Source organism: Ciconia boyciana, chromosome 3 (assembly GCF_034638445.1).
Source record: "Ciconia boyciana chromosome 3, ASM3463844v1, whole genome shotgun sequence".
Classification (NCBI taxonomy): Eukaryota; Metazoa; Chordata; class Aves; order Ciconiiformes; family Ciconiidae; genus Ciconia; species Ciconia boyciana.
This window is the reverse complement of record NC_132936.1, coordinates 98770031-98794965: the sequence shown is the minus strand read 5'-3', so window position 1 is coordinate 98794965 and position 24935 is coordinate 98770031. Positions and strand designations below refer to the sequence as shown.

The 24935-nt window shown below is 38.3% G+C and overlaps 1 protein-coding gene across 6 annotated transcripts in view; it reads right to left on the bottom strand.

Moving 5' to 3' along the window:
- Nucleotides 1-24935, bottom strand: part of SRBD1 (S1 RNA binding domain 1) — a 134272-nt gene that overhangs the window by 40829 nt on the left and 68508 nt on the right. For all 6 annotated transcript variants that reach the window (XM_072856762.1, XM_072856768.1, XM_072856763.1 and 3 more), the window contains one exon: nucleotides 13493-13575. In XM_072856762.1, coding sequence (XP_072712863.1) covers nucleotides 13493-13575 — 83 coding nt within the window. The remainder of the gene's footprint in view (nucleotides 1-13492; nucleotides 13576-24935) is intronic.

Sequence of the window (24935 nt, the reverse complement as noted above, 5' to 3'; positions counted from 1 at the left end):
GAATGCAAATGGTTAACAGTAGTATAAACTATATACTTGGTTTAAGTTTGAATGTCTAAAACTATTACACACTGCATTCATCTGCATTCCCTGTTTATGGGAATGAAATATGTAGTCATTTGAAGTCCACAATATGTATACTGTGTTTGTAGTAACTGCAGATTTTACAAGCACATTATTCTTTCCATTAGGATTAAAACCTCACCGAACAGCAATTTGTGAAAGAATTCTAGCAGGGCCCTGAGCCCAGAACTCTGACCTCTGATGAGATGCTTGGCAGCAACAAACTCTAGGCCTAAGCAAAACATCTGGTTTGAGTTAGACTTCCTGAAAAAATAGCCCCTGTACTGGGGAAACTGGTATTCACTCAGCTTTGTCTATACACTTTGACTGACTTCAACGCTGTTGGGGGGGGGGCGGGGGAGCGTCGCCAGAATGCACGTCAATCACTGTAGACTTCTTGGTGGCCTCCAAAGAGCCAGGCACTTACATTAGGAGACACTGTACGCATTTGTTCATGCTTCTTGGGCTTTTTCCTATTGTACTAGCTCAATGTTTTTTTCAGAATTAGTGCCAACTCTGAATTACCTAATCCAAAACTACAGTCAAGCTCAAAATATAAATTTTGCCTGAAGAAGTAGTTCCTGCTGATTTTTTTAAACAATAATTATTTTAACTTCATTTTTCTTGCAAATTTAGACAATCACTGTCATCATAAAATGAATGGGAGTATTCCCAAAAGAAACGCAAACTCCCACTGCCAAGAAATTTGGAAGAACAACAGCAGCTTTTGGTTGGCTCCCAAAATATTTTATACACAACACCATTTTTACATACATTACATAGATAACGGTGCCACAGAAGGGTAACTGTGAGAAGAATGCTGATACACTGGGGCAGGGTGTCCTGAGCCTGCTGCTCGTATGTGTAATCAGCACAAGCTCCTGCAAAAAAGGATAAGAAAAGGATACAGCTGGTGCTTGCTTCTCATTTTCCTGAGATGGAAGGTACACCGTGTCACAGATTAGGGGAAAAAGAAGAAATTAACAACTTTTGTAGGCTCTGTCAGAGTTGCACTTTGTTAAAACTGACAGCCCAGGTAAGGAAGACATGAACAGCCCAGTGCAGTAGGTCAGATGCAGCTTCAGTAACATATGTGACTGTCAAGGAGAAGTACATGGCCAAACTCAGTTCACCAGACTGACCTTTTCTTTGCAGGAGATTTTGTATTTTTAAATATCATAGTGAAGCCTTTTGAAAGTAATTAAGCCATAATAATGAAAGAGCTAGCAGTACCTACTGAGACCTGTTACATTAACAGATACAAACAGAGGCATTAAGTGTCTTACATAGAACCAAGAAACTCAAAATAATTGAATTTGAAAGTAACAGATACAGAATTTAATGGAGATCTCTGTCAACACATTCACTGATGTTGCATATATGTATAAGAGATTGTACAAGAGACGTGCGATAAAATTTCTCTATACACAATTTTGCTGTGTACAGATGAATTTACCTTTGCTGGCACTATTAGTAGGACCTAGTTCTATTAGTAGAATACTTTTCTGTACACTCTCTACTTGATAAAAACATGTTGTGGTGAAAAAAGCATCTGAAAGTATTTTCTTCCATCTACTGCTCTATTTTACACCAGTCTGCCATACCGCTGTATATTATCAATGCACTCAGTTTATTTTCTTCCTGTGATTGCTAATGCAATAATATTTTTATGCCTGATCTAGCAGTAACTTTACACTGGAATTAAATGTCAATTTCTACTTTCCACCCCCAAAATTCTAAATTAAATGCCACTGATACCGACCCCCTGCATTCAGGCAAAACGCAGCCACCAACCCACAAAGGGACATTTATAAAATAAGCCTTGCTTGTTTGAACTGCAACACTGCCGTCACTGGAGTTTCACCCGGGAGACTTAAATAAATAAAAATAAACCAAAGTAATAAACACCATGTTTTATGGAGCTGCACAGAAAAAAAAAAAAAAAGGTCCTCCTGGCAAACTTGAAAGATTAGACTTAAAAGCTGCCTCTCTCATTCCGGAAGACTTGTGGCCCACGCTACTCAATGCCATCTCTGAAGGACAGTCAGCTGTGGGCAGCAGGGCCACCCACACAAGCGTCCACATTCCCCTTTGGTGCTGCAACGAGCTGCCCTTCTGTACACGACAATATAGGAAACAAAACAATGTTCCAAATTAAGTCAACTTAGAAATTTCCGAGTGCAACAGGAATAATGAATCACCTACTAGCCTCTCAAGCAACATAAGGCATGTTGAAAAAAAATTGCCCCTAGCCCAAGGCTTTGTAATATATAGTTATGTTCTCTGAGGAGCTAAATTTTTCTACTACTAACGGCATTCCAGTGGCCATGTTATCCAAATCTCTGACGTGAAACAATTTTTTTATTTTTTTTTTTAAAGAAATAACTCACATCTGTCCATAGACTTCAGTTTTCTGGAAGACCGAATATAATTTTAGAATCATCATCGTCAGCTGGTTGACAGCAATAAAGACAACATTCACTTTAAATAACCCTGAATTATATACAGTTGAGTAAATTTGAATTTGTTTTGCTTTAAGGTCTTCCAAAGTTGAGGCCAACATGCTGAACAAAAATATTAAACTATCTATAACCCTGTGTCAACATATGATGCTACTGGGAATGGTAAGTGAATTAATTTTCCAAGGAAAATTAATTACTTATGACTTACAGTTGTAAAAGCAAACAACGTAACTCTGGATTAGGGCACATTTAATTTCTGTTTGGAGTAGCGATTAAATTAATTTCATATAATTCATGGTATGTAATGGAAAGCAGAACAAAGATGAAATCTTAGACAATGACTGACATAGAAAAAAGTGTATATTTATATTCCTGATCCAAAAATAAAGGTCACAGATATTAATCACTGTCTAGTGAAACATGATTTTAGTTTCTAAAATGATTTTTTCAAAACTGTTTGTTAGAAAAAGTGTTATTAGCAAGATAAAAATCTAAAAAGCAACAAACTACAAAACAGATATATCGTTATATTGCATGTTATATTGTGTCTTAGTGAAGAGACTACAATTTTCAGTGATATCTATTGAATGACATAACTGTCACAGGATTATTATGAGGAACAGCAACACTAACTCAAATTCATCCTACATTAATTTAAGTTCATGTTACCTTAAGGAAGAGAGGAAAAATTTGATTACAGATCCAATATTTAAACAAATATGTACACTGACACCACAACACAACTTAAAGTGTAGGACTTTTATCACTTACTTACATTTTATAGTAAACAGTTACTGAGAAAAATAAATCCATAGCTCAAGTGAACCTACGAAGGAGTTCTTGCAGCATTCCGTAATTTGATATTTGTTCAAACTAAGTAAGAATAATTATTTTATGTATTTCACTGTGAAACATATCAAGTTCTTATTTTACATAATATCTACCACTAGAACCATACATAGTAACAAACCATTTATGGGTTTAAAATATCATCAGAATTTTAATTGCCACTTATGGTCTCTTACTGAAGGTGAATACAAATTTATTGCTGATTCCAGATTTTTTGATATCAAGTCAACAGCTGCTGTGCTATGAACCCACACAGAGTCACTCAAAAGTACGATAATATTAGTATTTTTCCTTATGAGTCAAATGAATATACTGTTAATTCATGAAACCAAAACAACAGATGCAACAGATGACCGCTGCACAGCAAGCAGTGACTACGGAATTCCACTAACAAATAATATTTACATTCATGGTGTTTAAATTGACACCCCACACACATTCAAAGCAAGTGATTCACATCCCCACTGCCACTTTTACCTGACTTCGGACACTAGAGATGCTTTTACTATGGTCATAGTTTAACCAATTTTATCATTACAATATTTACATTAAAATCTGACTAGAATGTGTAACATAGCGTATTAAAGATCAACTTACTTCACACAAGAGATGAATGTTTGAGCCTGAAACGCAAGTTCTATGAACACAAATATCACATCATGGATATAGGTACTGCCGAGAGTAGTCTGCGGCTCTCTGGCTGTTTTTTACTGTAGTATTTTTAAGAATGTTTGAAAAATGTAAAGAACTTGAGTCATGCAAATTTAAATGAAACCTAGATGAAAGGAGCTGAACAATTTTTCATTGCTAAAATTGTGTATTTTCACTTAAGTCTATTAAACACTTGAAATATAAACAGGAAACCCAACAGCATCTCATACATTTTAGAAGCTGTTCAATCAAAATACTTTTGAAAAGATAGACTATAGCATCCTCTTTTCTCTTTCAGCTTTTAGTCCACCAAGCATTTCCAAACGGACATATAGAGAAGCTGTGTCGAGCCAATTTGCAGGATCCCAGCCTCACAACTCCCATTTTGCTCCTCTTGCCACTTGGCTCCCACGTCAGCAGTCTCCCGCAAGAGTTTAAATCTGCCCGGCTGGATCGTAACTCAGCTCGCCTGTGTTTGAACTAGCTCTGCCCAAGTACATTTACAGCACGGCAAAAAAACCCAAATCAAACTGAAATATTAAAGAGGCTTGCATAGAGGGTACCCTATACCTGGGAAATTCTGCTCAAGAGTTCCTATCTGCCGCTTTTGTGGTAGTCTGGAAGTAAGAACTTTTACACCACCTACTTTTCGTGAACAATAACTCATATAATTTTAATCCAATTAGAGCACAAATCACACGAGAGAGTTTGCACCCAGTCTCTTGTCATATGGTGACAAAAAACTTCCTAACAAACTTCTGCCAAGAGAGCTGGTAATTAAGAAATCAGAAACAAACTGACAAGGGAGGGCAAATCTGTCCGGCAGCTGTTTCCTATCAACACCCTTAGATCATCCCACCTCGGTATACCAACACTTCTGAAACTTCCCTACCTTTGCTAAAACCTCAGCAGCTCTATAAACCCCCGCATATGCAGATACAAACTCTCTAATAATAAATAGCAGCAATGCGAGAGGGGGATTATTAGCAGTAACGTCCAAAATTTACCTGCAGTTCAGGTTGCTTACAAAGGCACATCTCTGACACGTTTTCAAATGCTGTCTACAGTGCATTTTTGGTGACAGCAGTGAAAAGAGATGCAGTCCACGGGCAGCTTCGTGAGTGACATGTGCAGATGCAGTAATACCACTGTGCTCTTGCACTCTTTGTAAATACACACGCACAGATTTTCCTTCATTTCCTTAAAGGGGCAGCATCTCACCTCAGCGAGCTGGCACGTCTGCTTGGAGATGCCAGTGAATATACACAGTGCACTAGCTAAAATCATTAACAACACAACGCTTATCTACTTTCTATGTCCCTTTGTTTTGTTATAACCGGCCATAACAGACTAGCTAAAGTTTACTGTGCTTTGCTGACGGGACAGTTGATTTCTCTTTGCCCACCAGAGAATAGGTAGACACAACCGGAGAGACTCTGCCAAGTTACAAGGATATACAAACCATCCCTGGCAGCCAGCAAAACTGCTGCTGCAGATTAAATTACACAAACTTGCCAGAGGTGTAACTTATTTGGAAAGGAATCTTAAGTTTTGCAGACCTACTTCACTGGGGTGGGGAAGCATCCAAAAAACATTACGGGGTGATTACCTCTCCCTGACAAAGCTGTCTGCAAAGATTTTGCTCCCATGGATGCCAGATGGCTTGGTTCACAGGGCTTTACTTTTCATTTTGAAAAGCACATAATTTACCCTAAAAAAGATGTTGGGCAAAAAGCACATACAATTTTTGCTTGCTTTCCTCAAAGAGCTAATGCTTCACCACTACTACATGACAATTAAGGATTCCATAAGTTGCTGGGTGTTACAAGTTCTGCATTAAGTACAAACATATTCACCAGCCTACATATCCACTTTTTTTTTTAAATACACCTTTTCCCTACTGACAAGACACCGCTTTTTTTCCCTGCCCTTAATAATATTTCATAGGTAAAACCACCACACCCCATCCCTCAAAAAGTTTTTGTGCACCTTAAAACTTTGAGTACTCCTCTCCCTTTTCCACAAATTTCAAAGCCAGCAATCCCTTGCAGTATGCCGCGAAAACATTCTGCGACAATAGTCTCTTTGCAGGAGACGACAGGTTCACAGGAGAGGTTTGAGTTTCCTTTACTGAGGAGCAGAGCTAAGAGCACTGTGAAATACTACCCCACATGTCCCTGTCTTTCAAGTCCCAGTGAGTTCAGAGACGAGATGCAATACAGAAGCAGCCCAGAATTTGTTCAGTTACTATCATAAATTTATTTACAATAATGGCAACATATCCTTTAGTCTATGTTGTTTAGGAATTTCTTTAATATCAGAACAGCCAGTTTCTCTCACGATACCCTACAGTTTCAGCCAGACTGCAGTCCACCAGTGTATTTCCTATTATAAGTTTTTTCAACTTAAGGTACATCCATAATTAACCAGTTGCCATATACTGCCAAAAAGGAGTGATATACATTCATTAATAAGTGGTTTGATTACTGTGAGATATATAGAACTGAGCACTGGTATCCTTAGACACCTAGTGTTTAAGCAAAGGTTCTCTTTATGCAACCATTTCAATTAAGTACAGAAAGCCATAAGCAAGCTCACAAAATTGCCATTTTATCATAGGAGGTTCGGTTCTCTGCCTCACTGTATCTATAAATTCAGTGCAATAATACAGAAGGAACGCTGAAGCATTTTGTAGACAAGCTGTTCTTCTGGGTGCTAAAACCTGCAACCTACAATTCTGACCAGCAAACAACATTCCTGCTCAACTGAGTTTCCACAGGAGCTATGCGAATCACACAACATAAAGCACTGCTCACCTAATAAGACATCACATTTTCTTAATGTAAGTTGCAAACCAACACAAATTTGTTTTAATAAGCTTAATAAAGCAAGCTCAAGTTTGCGGTGGTTTTGACAATCACACCTCAGAGATTTAAAAAAGACCTTCTTGCACATCATATGTCACCATAGTCTCACATCATGGATGAGTGATTCTCCTATGCTATCCAAGTAACACACCTAACTACTCATATACCCTATGGGTTAGTTAACAAAAAAAAAAATAAAGTGAAATAAAGTTCTTAAATACTCAGTGAAAAATGTACATTCCTGACGAGAAAAATCAGCCAGCTCCAATACTTTGCTCCATGTTATTAAATAACAGCATACTGTGCAAAGGATATATAACCAAAATCAGATACCAAGAAAGATACAAAGTCTCTCATATTTCACCATTAAAAACTGTATATGTATTCTAAGGAAAAATGGTGACAAGTATTTTCTTAAACCGCACACTGATTCTTTGAGATGGCCAACGTTCAGATTATGACAACTCTTGTTGGTACTCACCAACTACTTTGCAGCTTTTTTTGCTAGCAGCTTCCTATTTAAACACTAATTTTCAAGTTTCCACTGTTAAATAAACCACACAACATTTAGTTTATCCAAAATACTGGTTTAGATAGCCAAGAAATATATCTAAAGTTTGTTAAGCCTCAGAATGGCTTAACAAATAAAGCTACCAAGTTATCTTTGCTAGGGTTTTGTAAAAATAGGCTGACAAACACCTGCAGTGCAAGGGAGAAATCAGCTTTTCCTGCGGGAAAGACAGCAAATGGGAATAATGCTGTAGGCTTGTTCAGCCCACAGTTGTATCAGGCTGACCCAACTGTATTTGATCTTACTCTTGCACTTAGAGATACCCTTGAGGTCCCTTTGATCCCTGTATTTCTAAAATTTTGCAATAGTTCACCTCCCGAACATCTCCAAAATTAGTAGCTATTAAGCATTAATATACAGTCAGTTTTGCCTCAGATAAATAATTGTCATGATGGGTGTGCAGAAAAGTAATAAGATTTGAAATCATACTACTGTCAAAAATGAGGTTAACGCCACACCTCTCATACACATCCTCTCACCCCAGGCAGCCACTGGAGGTTTAGAAAGACCTGACAGAGGTGATGCCACACACATCTTTTGAGGGAGGAAGATGATGATTAAAGAATGCAACCAACTAAAAGGGCTACATGCAGCTTCAGCCACACGCAGGAGAGGCCAGTAAGATCCTTCCACCACCGCCCACCAGTTCCCCCTCATCAGCATGAGCAGGGTTTGGCACTGAGGCAGGGAAGGAAAGACCCACGCAGGGATGGCCTGCGACGGCAGAAAGCATTCTTCATGGCCTTCTAGGGGAAAGCAAAAAAGCCTCCCTCCTTTCCAACAGGAACCGAGATACAACTTCAGTGAGATGCCTTGCTATTAACTAGCTGGCTGTAAACTTAAAACTGGTTTATATCCACAATACTGTCATTATGACAGTACTGGTCCTATTAAGGAGGAAGTGTATCTGATTAAAAGCATTTCCTAAAGTTGCATTGTCATTTAATAAAGCATACCTATCTTTTTTGGGGAAAAAGCAAGCCTAAAAGGCATACCAAAGTGCAACTGAAATAATAAAATGTCCTACAGGTAATAATCAAATGCAAACTGATGCACTTCAATAACGAGAGAAACACGGGGAGGAAAAAGGACAAGAAGGACAGAAAAGGCATTTCCAAATTTAATTATTAGGCATTCTGATTAGGCTTTATGAAACTCTTCTTTGATCAGGATCTTCCAGCGTTATATAGAAAATAAACCAAGAATTAGCTCAACCATTTTTTTTCCTGAAGGAACTGCTCCTTAAGAGTATGTTTACAAATTTTATTTATTTGACACAAAATGTTCCAGCTACATCTGGACTCAAGTATCCTTCCACTTCAGAGGTTACAAAACTACATATATTATCTCTTGCATCCTTTTGGGATGTTAATTTTCCAAACGTGTTAAACAGTGAAGATGTTACCATGTACAAAAATACATAATGAGGAGATTTTTGCACTCCAAAAATTATAAAGACCAAATAGGATGTTGCTTTTTCAAGATCAGACATGGTGCACATTTTTTAATATTATACATGACTTGTCAAAAATTCTGATCCTCCAACACACACCACATATTTTGTTCTTAAGTTACAGGTGAGTTTGAGCTCCACCTAGCTCTCTTCCTAGAGGTTACTGATTTTTTTAACATCCAGGGATTTTGCACATCAAATGAACAGCAAAAGACCAACCAAACTTAACATAGTCCCTTAGCATTATTTCTCCTTTCTCTGCCTTATAATATGGATTCAGGTTTTGACTTTTAAAAAGTTTAATTTAATTCCCCCTTTACTTGAGGCTATTTGTCTTTGATGGGGACTGGTGGACAGAAAATTTATGCTAGTGCTGTTTTATTCTCCTATGAAACATTGTGTTTCTATTTGAGAGAAAGGAATTTTTTTTCTTCTTTTGGCATCTTTTTTACTTTTTATTAATTTTCTTTGCTCTGGAATTCAATTCCCTAACCGCAGTCTTTGTGAAGCAGCTTTGTTCTCAGCTCTTATCTACATCTTGCAAGATCTTTACAACTGTAGTGGTAATTCATCAGCCAAAATTCAGTTTGCAGTATAATAAAGTCTTGAGTCACTAACTGCTTCTTCCCCAATAGGAATTTAGCTTTGAACTGGCATGGGGAGGTGGCAAGGCAAACATATGCTGTATCAGGCAGAGTCTGGGCATCATCTTCATGTTCAACTACAGAAGAAATCATAGTAATATGGCCTGAAGGTGATAAATTAATTTTGGCTAGATTGCTGTCTGGGAGGAAAGAACAATTTTCCTAATGAGATAAAGATGAAGGAAGACAAGGACCTCTAGGCAACTGGAATTTAGTCTGAGAGAAGCCCTAATAAATCAGGCTGTGCTTCTCTTTTTTTAAGGAAATACCTGTTAGGAGATCCGGAGCCTGTTTATTTTTCTCTGACAAACCTGATTTTCTTGGTAGTGCACAAACTCAGTTGAAATGAGAATAAAAGCAGGTGGTCAAGTACAAGTTTCAAATTTTTTTGTCATCTAAAATAAGTTAACACAAATCCCAACTGACGGGACTCAATTTACAGAGATCGCCTGCTACCTGCAAACTCTTATTTCCACACCCAAAGTATCCATACTCAAATGAGCAGATTTGCTTGGAAAACTTGCACTAGAAAAACTAGAAAACACCAATAGTCTCACAAACATGCACGTGAAGTACCAAGAGGCCAGGTGGGAGTGATCCAAAATGCCATGGAAGCAGGGACTACAGAAGATGCAGCCCCTTCCCACAGGACTCTTGGGGGCAGGGGGACAGTCCACAGACTTGGAGAAAGCTCATATTGGGAGCAGCAGATTTAACACATGACCACTTCACTTTCCTGGAGCCCTACCGTCATTGCTGACAGCAGCAGCAGCTCCTGCCCAAGGGGGTCACTCGGTTGAACATTCGATGTTCCAGCGCCACAGTCCCATTACAAAAGCTACAGTCCTTGTCAGGCAGGTTCTGCTTTGCCAGTCTCTCGCTGCAATCTCTCAGAGAAAACTCCCAGAAAAGACAGAGAAATTAATGTCTCTTGGCTATTGCCTTTCAAGTAGAGTTGTCTGGGACCTCTGGCTATCTTAAACTGACAGAGAGGCCATGTCTCAAGTCAATCAAAACTCAGGCTGCTGTGAAAGCAGTAGCCCCAGCTGGACTCCCACCCAAGCTATGCATCGCTGCCCCTTCCCTTACGCCAACCCAGGACATCGTGTAGCTATTACCAGCACCAGAAAAGGATCGGGGCACTTGGGCAGGAGTAGCAGAAAAGGCAGGACCGCTCCTTCAGGGAGCTCACACTTTGATCAACGCACGGCGAGCGTGCAACCGTCCCCCATCGAACCACCATCCTGCTTGTGCTATACGGCTTCCACGGTCATCAGCAGCAGCACGCAGCCTCAGCCTGCCTCTGCCTAAAGAGGCAGAAGCTGGGTGCAGGACTAATCGCTCTCTGTCCTTCAGGACAAGAATGCCAAAACCTGGATTTGTCAGATTCCTAAATACCAATTTCAAGGTGTTTAAGAAAGGAGAGATCACACCTAAATGCTAGGTTTATAGTTACAGTGGGCTAAGAAAGCAATGTGCTCTGTGAAAAGCTTGTTATGTTTTTGATCTCAACTGCACATTGCATATTTCATCCCAGAAATTAATAAAAAGCTACAGCTAGCAATTAGGTTATAAATTTATGTATACCAAAACTTTTCAAATTGACTTGCATAATATAAAATTCTGTACCAGATATACTCTTTACCTGAGGGATTATATCAGCTGTTACCCTGGGACTCCTTGTATGACACAACAGCTTTAACCATGGCTGCCCTCTAAGATGCCAGCAAGTGACTGTTCTCTCTGAAGGAAGACCACTCATAACAGCTTAATTCCTCTTCTCCTCCCTTCCCCTCCCCTGCCACGAGAGAGCTCTCATACCCGAAGGGTGGCAAAGCTTCTGACTTTGCTTTCAAAGAGTGCAAATTTGCCTTCAATAGTGTCACATAAAGCTCTAGTACCTCACAAATTTCTGTATCTTTGAGTGAGCACCTTATAGCTTCTGTGGTGATCATTAAGAATTCTGACAGGAAATCTATCTATCTCAGAAGATTTATCCAAACCATGATGAGACTTAAAAGTGCAGATAGCTGTTAAAGAACAATTTTTGAGGTCTACGTTTACCAGGCTTTTAGGAATTATTTCTCTGAAACTTTTCATATAACCAGTTTGGACATGAATAAATAATGCAGTTGGGTGTCTACTTGTAAAAGTGGATCTAGTGGATCAAGAAGCTTCCCTGAAAGGGCCAGGAACACGGTGCTTACCCTGCTCTGTTTCAGTGCAAAGTAAATGACACCAGCTTCATTCACTGAGGCAGTAGTGAACTGCTGCAATACATTCATTGCAACACTTGTCTGATAATACCACGCTCCCAAAACCACACAACCACCGCCAGCTCCGTGCCTTTTTGCTTTAGACGCATGCTTGTACAACGTGCACGTAGGCTAAAGCACATAGTGTGAATCTAAATGAATACCTTCTAGCCACAGCGATGCAAGTTCCTAATACTTACAAATTCACAGTATTCTTCAAATAGTAAAATATTCAATTTTGGAATTGATTTTTAAAAAATTTGTTTAAAAAAAGCAGACAACTTCTTCTCTAAGTGCTGACATAGCATTTCAAGATTATTTTTTTTTTGTTAAATACATTTTTCCTTAGAGCAAGGACCAGCTGAAATCTGTACCACTTTTCATTATTGTTGTTATTGCTGCTATTGTTATAAATAAAAGCAGTGGGTCTCCACAAGTAAGGAAACCAACTATGCTGCAGATTGAAGCTCCTCGTTTTGCCAGATGACCATCCCCTGATTTATAGCTGTCATCATTAAAGCACATTTTTACTGAAATCGGGATACATGCATTGAAGAAATCTACAGTATTTCAGCCCTTCAATCTAATTTTCCTCAAAAACTATAGTATAGTTCATACTGAAAGATTAATTATATAAGTCAGTTTTACGGAGAAGTTTTGCAGTTAGCAAGCAACATGAGTACATTTTACAGTCTGTGGCCATACAAGTAGGGCTTGCAAAAGCAGTACCGAGCAGTACCTTAATGGACTGAAAAGCTGACCTCAGTTCTTTAAAAAACAAAGACACAAAACAGGATATATACTACTTTGAAATTTTTCATAGCACCTTTCTTTGTCACACTGCCTTTAGCAGTGGCAGTAAAGGATTCCAGGCTGCTAATTGCATTCTGTCCCATTAACTCTCATGTGCTAACCTGAACGTACAGATCCAGACAATTCTGTTCTTTCTGTTCTGACTTCTGTTCCAGCCTTTCAAATTTACTTACACTCTATAGTTTCAAAAATATAGAGAAAAGCACATGCTGAATTGTCTATTTTTTCTACTTCTCTATTTAGTGGAACTTAAGCACATGCATAAATGCTTTCCTGAATGGATGCCAATATGCTACAAAATGACAATAACTTACGTACCACTTCTCAATACCATTCACTTTGTAAAGACCCTTTGAAGGTAAAAGTTACTTCTCTGAAATAAGCTACCAAAATGTAATAAAAATATGAATTGTCAAACATTTTCAAATTCAGCTTTACTAAATGAAAAACTTCAAAACAAATGCTTTTATTTCAAACTTCTAAGAAGGAATGCACGTAATAGTACAAATTAATGGCTTCTAAATGGAGGATCAATATTTCATTGTATTTTACACAAAGAGCTAAAACCCCATGGCTGTAACAATACCAAAAAAGAGAAAGCTTTACAGATCAGGTTACCTGTCTGATTTGATGTTTTTAATAGAGTATAAATCTGGCTACAGCCATTTCAGAGTTTCAATCACAATCATTAAAAGTAGAGATTAAAAAAAGAGGCAGTCTATGACTTCTAAGTATTTACTACCATTCTATCAACCCTACAAATATCTTTTAAAGGAGACGTAACTAGTTGACAATTATAAAGCAGCATTTTGTCGCACTTTATCATGATAGATTACTTAGATTAAATGATATGTATTATCTTACCTGATACATTCCAACTCCTATGTGTTTGGGCTCAATTTTCACTAGCTCGGCTAATGGGTCTTGGACGCGTCTAGCTATGGAAACTGAAAAACAGAATTAGAAAACAACTGTGGGTTTTATCTACAAATCAGAATCATGTAATTGGTTTTGCCTTTTTTTTTGTTTTAAATCTTCTACACATTTAATCTCTTTTTTAACCTGGAAATAATCAATAATATAGCAGAATCCTTTTTCACTGTTAGACACAGGACATGAAATGTACATTAATCAAACTTTTTAATTGAATAATTCAAGCAAAGACCTAAGGAGATTTCAAACTGTAATCATGACATTAAAAAAGTTTTTTTCAGGCCACAGATTTAACAAATAGAACTGTGTACACTAAATTTTTCCCTTGTATCCGTACTAAAATGCACATGTAACGTTTAAAATTAAACTCTGAAGTATCCTTTGACCTTAAATCACAGATATGTAGAAACAAATGAACATTTAAAAAGGAATGGAGTAACTGTTCACAGACTTACTTATGTAATATAGTATTTCCTAAGGTATATACTTATATAATTCAGACATAAAATTCAGTGTTCACTTTGAAAATGGTTCTTGGACTTGACTAATCTAAACTGCATACCAAAACACATCAATTTGCAATCTGTCATTGTTATAACCATGTTTAGAAAAAAACAAAGCAATTTCCAACATTTCTGGTGCCATTAAGAGCACATTGGAAGAACCTTTGGTGTTCTAAATCCAAATGTTGAACCAAGACTGCATTTTTGAAGCCTATATTTATTGATAAATCCTTTACTTACTCAGCCTCAGAACAAATACTTATTTGCAAAATGTCAATTTGTAAATTCTCAACCTTGGTCTAATTGTGCAGATACTGAGTTTCATTCAGTATTTGCAACTGTGCTCCCTCCCATATATACTGAACTAGAAGAGTTCCACTCTACCAGTATTAAATTTATAAACCTTTTTTCTCCTGAGTAAAGTAAGCACAGGCTGGATGGTTTAGCAGCTCTTAGAACATGCATTCTACCTAGTGAAGTAAACACTGATGAAGAACAGGAGTGTCTGGAAGTACTGCAAATGTCTTGCCAAAAAAACCCCAAAAGTCTTTCCAAAAAGACCCAACAAAACAAAACCAAACAAAAAAACCCAAACCAACAAAAAACCAAGGCCAGGCCTTGTTGCTAAGGCTGCTTTTCCTACCATGTGCACTTGTGCAAGAATGAAAGAAATGGGGTGGGACAGAAGAAAACTGTGATCCTTTATAAGCTACCTCCAGATGCACCCCCACAGCTGGCATTAGTCATTCCAAGAGACATTTCCTAAAGTTTATTTTACACTTAAATTCATTTCTAAGAAAATCAAGAGAGGGTCAGACAAAGAATAGACAGGAGTCAGGAGTAAACATGTATATGCATGGTGGTTTGGTCAACAATACATACATAAAGTTTAAACAGGAAAACTGGAACTACTTACAGTGGTCAATAGCTGATTTTATACACACACATATATATATAAAATCACAAGCATGATTATGATTATCATATACATATGAGAGAGAGAGAGAGAGAGATTAAAAAAATATAAGCACCTTTACAGAATCACAGAATTGTTTAGGTTGGACAGACCTCTTGAGGACAAGACATCACCTTGTTGAACTCCCCTGATGAAGCAGGGTCAGCTACAGCAGGTTGCCCAGGATTGTGTCCAGCTGGGTTTTGAATATCTCCATGGATGGAAACTCCATAACCTGTCTGGGCAATCCATTCCAGTGTTTGACCACCCTGACACTAAATAAGTGTTTTCCTGCGTTCAGATGGAGTTTCCTGTGTTTCAGTTTGTGCCCATTGCCTCTTGTCCTGACAGTGGGCACTACCGAGAAGAGTCTGGCTCTCTCTTCTTCATTCCCTCCCATCAGGTATTCATACACATTCATAAGATCTGCCTAAGCCTCCTCTTCTCCAGGCTGAACAGTCCCAGTTCTCTCGGTTTCTCCTTGTATGAAAGGTGCTCCAGTCCCTTAATCATCTTGGAGCCCTAATTTAAACAGCAACAACCACTACTGCAGGGTGTTAAAGACTTCATAGCATTTCGGAAAATGACTTCACTAAACACTGATACTTGAAGCCAAAACAGTAGATAAATCTAACATTTATTAGCTACGCAGGCTTCTCAAACCACAGATGCAAAGTTTATCGATTAAATACAGCATTAGAGATTTCGCTTTTAAAGATCTGCACTGCTAAATGCACAGTCAACATGAAGTTCACTGCTCGGTCATGCAAGACTTTTCGTATCCTTTATTATCCATTTTAACATATGCTGACAATGGCAGTTTGCTAGCTAGGCTCAGAAAGCACTGTGCTGGTGACATCTGATATGCCTGCCTCTGATAGAGAAGCTCTGAATTCAAAGGCCATCACATACGCCTTCTTGTCAAAAAAAGAAAAAAAAATCACAAAAGGTTAACCAGTGTAAGTACACCGGTTATTGCTCACACAATAGCTTACTATTGAAATGCTTGCCTATAACAATTGTTCATATTAATTACTTTGAAACACCGGTGGTACGTATCACCAGTCACCTAACAAACAAAAAAGTGGAACAAAACACCAATGAAAGTATTGATCCAAACCAGGAAACATTTAAAACTATGTATTTCTTCTGAATGCATTTATGTCTATGTATAGGTACTATACTTGTCTTTAGCAAGCTTTCTTAAACTCAACTTGTTTAATAACTATACAATGGTTCAGAGCATTTTCTTTTAGTTCCACCCAATGGCAAAACACATTTCAGAAGTTACATTTTAGATAAGCTGAGAGCAAATATATCTCACTGCCCACATGTCCTTTCATTACATCTTTTAGAAATAGACAACTACATGGGTAGGTCGATACAGGACTTTTCCAAGCATAACCTTCTCATGGGAACCTTCAATTAAAAAGTAAAATTCAGACTCTTCTTGTCATAATAGCTAGGTTGACAATGCCGTCATATCCCTAGAAGGCTTCCAGCAGAGGCGTAGGACCTGATCCAGCAAAGCACTTCAGCACAGGTGCATGTTGGTATTCCCACCGGAACCAGCAAAACTATTCACATGCATAAAGTTACAGAGGCATTTAAGTGCTTTCCTGGATCAGGCCTAATCATTACAATATCGAAGCGCGAAGATCAACTAACAGTCAGTTATACAGTTTAAGGGATGCAGCTCCTATGGCTGTACCAGCAAGATAGCTGACCTGTGGAATTCCCACTAAAGCCGTGACTTTACTCCAGAACTTTTCAAATTCAAAATAAAAGAGAGCACAATAGGGAAAAGGTAAAAGCCATCCACATTTGCACCAATTCAGTCCAGATTAGCAACTACTGTCTCTTGTACAGGCAAAGCCATCTTTTCTTTGTTACAGTACTAGCACACTGCAATAGATAGATCTTTTTAGGGAGCAATGAGGCTCTGCTCTGGCAATTTGATCCACATGGCTGGACTCTTGGAATCCAAGCAGAGTCTTACTGGAATCATGAGGGCTCTGCAGAAGCGCAAGGTCTGCTATCAAGGACCAGACTGCAAAATCAGAAACAGTAAAACGTGATGGTCTTACATTTTCCCCATAAAAATTAAATCAATAAATGTCAAAAGTTTTTTTTATATTAAACTATTTTACACTATACAGGTATTGTCTAAAACTATTTGTATGCCTAAAGTGCATTTCAGGAATAGCTAGAAACCGTGCATTTTTAGAAGACTGAAAATGAAACAGGCAGTACATTCTCACTTCTACAGTTATTAAGGTATGCTTCACTTTTGCTCAAGCAAATACAAATTAAATTACATGATGGCATGCAGGGCAAAAGCAGAAAATCAGATTTCTCAAAAGTAATCAGCAGGGCCAAACATGAAATGTTTGAGATGCCATTCTTAAAATATGCTAGTCTAAGTAAAATGTGAAGAAAAACTTTTCAATATTAAACAGGGTATTAAGATCAGGATGACATGGCCCTCTATTAGAAAATCACCACAAAAATTGCACACCTGATAGATGCAATGCTTGAAGTTGTCAATTAAGAAGAAAACATTATTGCAATATTTGGAATGACAGGAACATGTTGTGCTGCCATGCAGTAAATCAATGTAAAATTTTAAAGCTTGGGGGGACAGGATGGCCTAGGTGGTCCTCTCTGTTTAATGCAGATGAACTTTGCCTCGAAATGGAATGAGAAATAAAGAAGGTTACAGAAAGCATATTTACTGAAATCCTGTCTCGTCATTAGGACTTTTCTGACATTTTGTAAGAAAGGCAGTTTGGTGGTCTCGATTCACTCCATACTTTGGTTATTTGACAAGACAAACCCACCAGATAGGTAAGTATTTTTGCCTGTCAGCGATGAATTGCAATGACAGTGTGGTGGGTGAAAAGCCTCCATAAGAGTTGCTTGTACAACTCATGTCAGTCTCAGTGTCTGATCTGCATAGAAAATAAGAGATTATATGAAAATGTTTTGTTTCCTAATGGCTAATGAGCAGATGTGCCCTCATGAACTTGCAAACGTACTTAACTACCTGGCTCCTCCTTTCTTAAAAAGATCAAATCTCTCTTAATTCCAAACTGACAAATTTAAAATTAAGACTATTTTCCTCACATGTACATGTCAGATAACTTTCTTTTACTAGTACTTTCTACAGCAAGAGATATCTTTTTTCACAGGGATGAAAAAGGACAGAATTACCACTCTGGAATACTGATAATAGTTTTCAGGCTAAATCTTTTCAGACTAAAGACTGAAAATAGTGCCCACTCTCAACAGTGAGGGGCAAAAACAATACAGCAGGCTTCCAACTATTTCTCTAGATGGTATCTATACAAGGGCCATGTCAGCTGCCAGTCCTTAAAAAAGCAGAATTAGTGCTAACTTCTTAATTAGGCTACCTGCCTCCTCTCAGTAATGGAGCAGATTTAAAGCACTCATTATGGCCCAAATCAGATGTGCACACTATTTAGGGTGCAAGAGCAGTGAGAAATCTTATCAACTACACAACAAAATTCATTATAAATAGTTTCAAGTACTGTGCCTGCTTCAGAGGCAACCTGCCAACTTCTGTGTTCAGACAATCGCATATTAGCATGTTCCCCTTTTGCATTGCTCTAAGAGCCACGCCATAAAGCAAACGCTTAATGGCTGTAGATAGGGAAAGAGTGAAAATGAACATACAAAGTTCTGCCAAATGCACTATGAGAGACTGCCAGGAATGATTACAGGTGGAAGAAGAAGAAAAAAAATTCCATTTCTTTTAGTTACAGTAGCATTCAAATATTGCTTGCCACTACAAGCAGAAAAACATTTTTGGCGAAAAGTCCAAGTTTCATAACGATGGCATTCCTTTAAACACATGGGTCTTTATCTAAGGATAAAAACACACCCCAGTCAGTAACTGTGACGGTTTAGCTACCTCAGATGAGTGGAAGCATTTGTTTGTGTTTTGAAACAAAGTGAAGCTTCCAGATGTGAAGGCAGTGGATAGTTTTACAAATAAATATATGGCAACCACAAGCTATTAGGGTGTGATTAGTTGAACCTCAATTTTGTCCTAAATGAGAACATTCTGTATTTTTATTATAAAACCTCCGTATTTTGTTCTTGCTGAGACATGCGGCTATAACATCCAAGTAACTCATCCCCCCTCCCATTTTAAATTAACCTTTGCACCTTAAAAGTCTGTGTTGAAACTTCAATGTCCATGAAATAAAAAAAATAATATATTGAGGTAATCACAGACTAACTCACAAGTGCATATGTAATTACTGTCAATATATCATACCAGGGTAGATATGGAATCATTACAACTTATTTAAATCCTTTTATAAAGCCTATTATTGTGTTCAAGATCAATTACTCTCCATAAGTATCTGCAATAATGTTTACTCAGTGATCGATTGTTCAGGTTTCCTGAGTCCTGGAAGCTTTCTATCCTGTTGACCTGAATTTCACCCTCCGTGCAAAGGATACAGTGAAACGTACAGTAGTCTTTTCATTAAGCATTCTTTCTCAGTAGGTCAGGATTTGTGACACAGTTTTGAATCCTCATATATCTTCTTGGTGGGTTTAAAGTATGCAATTTATTTTAAGCAACTGCTCAACAGCTGCATTTCATCCAAAATTCTTCTGTGGCAAGTGAGCAGGTTTTTGTTTTAAAAAGGTTACATTTTAGTTTACTTTTAACTCCATAAAACTGATAATCTGTTATTCGCCTAAGATTAATGAAATAATGAATGACAATGTTCTATGTATTTACTACAAAAATCTTTAAAAGAGATGGCTTGAATACAAAAAGGAAGTAAATACATTTAAAGATAAAACCTTGACAACTGAATATTACAATGCAGCTTTTTAAAGTCAATATTTTTTCTTAGAAACACATTCTCAAAACCACTTTTCTCAAGCATTAGTAATTTCTGTATCACAGGATAGTAGCACTTTCTTTATCCAAGGTGAGATGGGAGACATATAATCATTTAATTGAAGCCTGATGTGATTTTTCTGTCACAGAAATGAGTTAGACTTACAGGATGGTATAAATTCAGAAAAATCTTTCCCTATCTGCTCAGCTTAAAAGGTAGACATCATCAGCATGCTTTTTCACATTCAGACCACTGGTACTAATTTTAACTGCATCACCATGCCACTGATTACTGTTCCTACTAAAAGTAAAAAATTACGTGAAGTTCTGTACTTACAAGAGTTATTCATTTATATCAACAACAAAAACTAACCTTTCATAAATGACCAGAATGTCCTTTCCTATGCCTAGAGTAAGAAAAGCAGCTTTGGTGAGCGATGCATCATACTGCTATATTAAAAGGAAACCAAAACGCATCGAACTGAAGAGCAACCTTGTATTCATTGCTCCTCTGGCTCCACATTTCAAAGAAGCAACAAAGCCTCCTAAGGAAAATACACAGACACACACATGCACAGAGTTACATCTCCAGAGGGAGGGAAGTAAATAATTGTCATAACTCTTATGCTAAGGGAAACTGGCTTTATCAGAGCCTGGACTAGCGCTCTGCTTCTGGAGATTGCTTTTAGAAAGAACTGGTGGGGTATTTTCAGTTTGCTCAGAAGCGCAGCAAATGATGCTCTGTAAATAAAAGGCCAAGTCCATCTGCTGAAGCCAGATCCCTCTGAGATATAAGAAATAGGTAAATGAGAAGAAGGCAAGGTGAACATCACATCTTTCCACAAAGCATGCGAAGATTACACATCAATTGCAAATGTTAACAAGTGCACAGAGAATGATGCTGAGTTAAAAGCTACACATACACACACCCAACTCTCTTAGTATAGTGAAAATACGGATCCAAAACAGCCAGCCAGAGGAGTTTTCACTGGGCTCAAAATAATCTCCTGTTTTAATTCTGTAACAAGGCAGAAGCCTAGGGGAATCTAAGTGGGTCTTGATCTTGCAGATCTCACAGAAGATCGAACTCCTCTACTCCAGCCTACTACTACACTCTACATTTGCAGAGGAAACACAGTGCCGATGAGCAGGATGTTAATGATTATATACCATCTCTCACACATGCCATGAGGTTTGCACAGATTGGAAAACATTAGATTCTTGTCTACAACAGCAAGAAAGTGAAGATTACAAACATCTCTAACACCTGTGTAACAACCCATTCAGCATTGTGCCACTGGTTTTGGGCAATTCAAGCCCATTTTTCTCTCTCTCAAAATCCTGAAACAGGCACACATGTCCATGCTCAACTGTAGGACGCCCAGTCACTTCCAGACTATCTGCAGTTAGGGACTGTTTTTTAAAGTTATCCACAGATTCCCTATAACTTCTGTTTAAACTGTAGAGCCTAACCCACACCTTGAGATGAGCTTCTGCTCATTAGTAGGAACTGGTTCCTATGGGGAGAGAAGGAACAAGCCCCTCTTTAGCTATTACTGCTGTTCACCATCCATTTTGTTTCTAACTGCTGCATCTTTTCCCTTCCAACAGTATAATTAAACTCATTCTTAAATGCTACAGAATACAGCAGATGAAAGATGGAGTACCATTTCATTTTGTACTGCTGTAATTGCACACAACCCAACTAAACGGGCTGGAAAAATGTTTTAATGCATAAGAATTCAGCGCTTACTTTCCTTTCTTCTAACTCTTTCTGAGAACTTGTGGAACTTGCACCAATCTTCTACGATTAGCTGTAGAAGGAAGCTTCCACTTAGAAAGCAGTGCGAATGATTTAACCATAAGACTTCTGTCCAATAAAGTTTTTGAAAAATGACCTTCTCTCCTGAGTAGCCAAGAGGGAGTAGTGCTCTTTAGAAGATGAAGAAATTAGCTCAAGTAGACATCAAGGCATTATGTCCCACACATCTAATCATCAAATTGTTTTACTTTCCTTAAGATAAAGTCAAAAGAAATTACATTTTTTCCAATCTTTACCTTCTACTTGCTGGCCAGTATGACAGCTCTGAACTGTATGTCTCTATCTTTAACAGCACCCCAGGGAATAAAACCCTGTAGCATGACAGTCTCAAAGTCATAACAAGCACCCAAAGCCTACAAGGCTTTCTTTTGCAAGGAAAAGTGCAAGTGGTGTGCTGAACTTTGAGTGTACAATAATCCAATGTATTCTGCCCTGTGGAGAGGAGACAAGCAGATGGGATTTGACAATGCTAAGGCACGCTGTGCTGTGTGACCTTTTGCTCTCCCAGATTCTTCTTTATCCTCAGAAATCATCCTTTAGAAGCAACACAGTTTCTATACTGGACCATACCTGTGCATGCAGCATGACACACATGGCTGCCCTGTTAGTATTCCAAATCTTGGCAAAAAAGTAACTTTAGGGAATATTTTATCTACATTCATTGCTTTCTCAACTGGGTGACACAACTACGTGGTCTTGACAGAGGACCCTAGGCCCTTCATGTCTGAGAGGAAAATGAGCATTTCTTAGAGTTGCTGCATTAGATAAGCCCAAATATGTTGCTCTTGTTTCAGCATCTGAACACAGAACTGGAAATTAAAAGCCATATGCATATGATCGCATTAAGGTATGGAAATAAACGGGCGAGGCCTAGCATGAGATCTCCTCTAACAAGTGATTACACAAATGTGATGTCTGAAAAGACGTAACCCCCTTTCCCACCTCATCCTGTGTTTAAAGAATTCTACATATTCACGTTTGTCTGCATTTTTATAAATCAATGCAATGAAGTGCATTAGGTTCTTATTTTGCTTTTTAAATACTGAAATAAAGAAGAGATTGCTTATTTGTTAGAGCAGTCATCTCAAAATGAAAGGCAATTCATCAATTTAATGAAATGAAGGCATTTCTCATTTAATATAACTGAGCGTATATCGAAACCAGGGTAAAATCCCAGCATGACTACTGCCTCATAGTGATTCTCCACTATCAGGCCACTATTTCACCAGAATTCAGCAGTTTCCTCTGGTTCTTAGAGTTATTAAGCGACATTCATTTCATCATGGTATCCACTTCAAGAAGCGGAGAGGTGGCAGAAGAAAATCCTGATGCGAGCACATGCCAGACAATTGGTGCATCCTTTATCCTCCTTGTACTAAGGGCATCAACAAAACCACCACTAGCTGACCATACCTTAAAGTTTGCAGGCATCCAGGAAGTACAGAAATTCCGTATTTCTGTGTGTCAATCCTTCAACACGAGTCATATGTGCTTACACTTTCTATATACTTCACCTGTCCCTCCACAGTCTTCCCATTTTGTCTAGCCAAACTTGTTCAAGCCAAGAAGCACTTGCAACAACAACGAACAGTAGAAGTGGAAAAGCACTATCTCAGAGAAAATACAGAAAGCGTGGCAGTGCCTACACACCGACACCTGCACACACTCATTTTATTTCTCATCCCATTTCTCAAGCCTCATTTTCATTAGGAATACAGGTTCTGCACAACAAAATAAACCCTTGGGCAAAGCTATATAGGACAGGATGGATGTAAAACAAAAGATAACAACCTTTGGAAAACCATTTAATTCCAGAGTTCACAGGCCCAGTAACAGCAACCAAAAACAGGTCGACATTGATTGTCACAGAGTCTGTCCATTTGAGGGAGGAATGCTTGTCACCACTGTTTAGCTTGTTTTCTTTTACTCATGCAAAGAATACCACATCAAAACAGTCTTCTCAACTGCTCTGATAATGAAAGACAACTAATGGCAAGGAGAATTACTGGTAAATTTGCAAGGCAAAGTAACTGTTCACTGAGCACAGTACTTACAAGTACTGCAAAGGGAAACTTACATCCAGGCCTTCCGTTAAAAAAAGGCACAAGCAAATCTCAACCACAGAGACCTAGAGTAATCCAGAAGATCTTATGGACAACTTACAGTGAAAGACTCCTGCCTGAAGTTGCCATGAATAAAAGTTAACCAAAGGTTAAATATGAAGTGTTACACTGATGGTAGCTCAGGGGGAAAAAAAAAAAAAAAAAGAAAAAAACAACAAAAGAACAGGACAGCCAAGTAAATATGAACTTAACAGCTTTACGAAAACTCCACCAAATTAAACATTTGACTTCTTCTCTAAGAAGGTGGCCAGAGGACACATGCCGGGGCAGAAACAGAGCTGCAGTCACCCGCCCAGCCTCGCAGCTCCCTCATTGCTGTTCCTCTAACTCTAGAGCCTTGAAGGGGTCACAAGGCCTTGAGGGGGGACATATTAATAAGCTTCACAAAGGTGATCAACGTTTCCAGCTTGCTAAGCACTCTTTTTATGGTGTCCATTCTCCCCTACAAAAATTCCCACCGCAAATCTTCAGCCTGTCCGTAGGCACAGCTTTTGGGAAGGAGAATTCAAGGAAACCTTGCATTCCCTTCTCTGTCAGGCTGCAACCCTATTGTAAGTCCGTCCAAAAACCCCTGTTACTGAACTCCAGTGGCTTGTTCTCTAGGCAGAACCCTCCTAAACTGCTGCAGCTGAACTTCCTCAGCCTATCAAGTAGGAAATCCTTTTATTGCTCTGGCCCATAAGCCTCTTATCTCCTAATTCAGTGAGGCTGAGAAATAGCTGTTCTGCTCATTAATCCTACAATGACTGTCAGAAGGGGATATACACCTTCTCACTCTACTCAAACACAAGTAACTAGGTTTCATCAAGTTCTTTACTACTTACTTAGTAGAGTCCCAGTCCACAAGATTTTCTAGGAATTGGAGTAACAGCACAGAAGCTTCTGCACTTCCGTGAAATATTAAGATTTGGTGCTAGAAAAATTTTAAATAATCTGGTTCAATGTAAAGAATTGATATTAGGAGCTGATATTGCCTACTGCCAGAAAGAAGGTAGCCATCCCTGGAGGACAATTCTAAAATTGGAGAAACCCTATTCCATTCTCTGCACTGTAGATACCAGCAAATTCTTTACGAAACAAGCATTATTT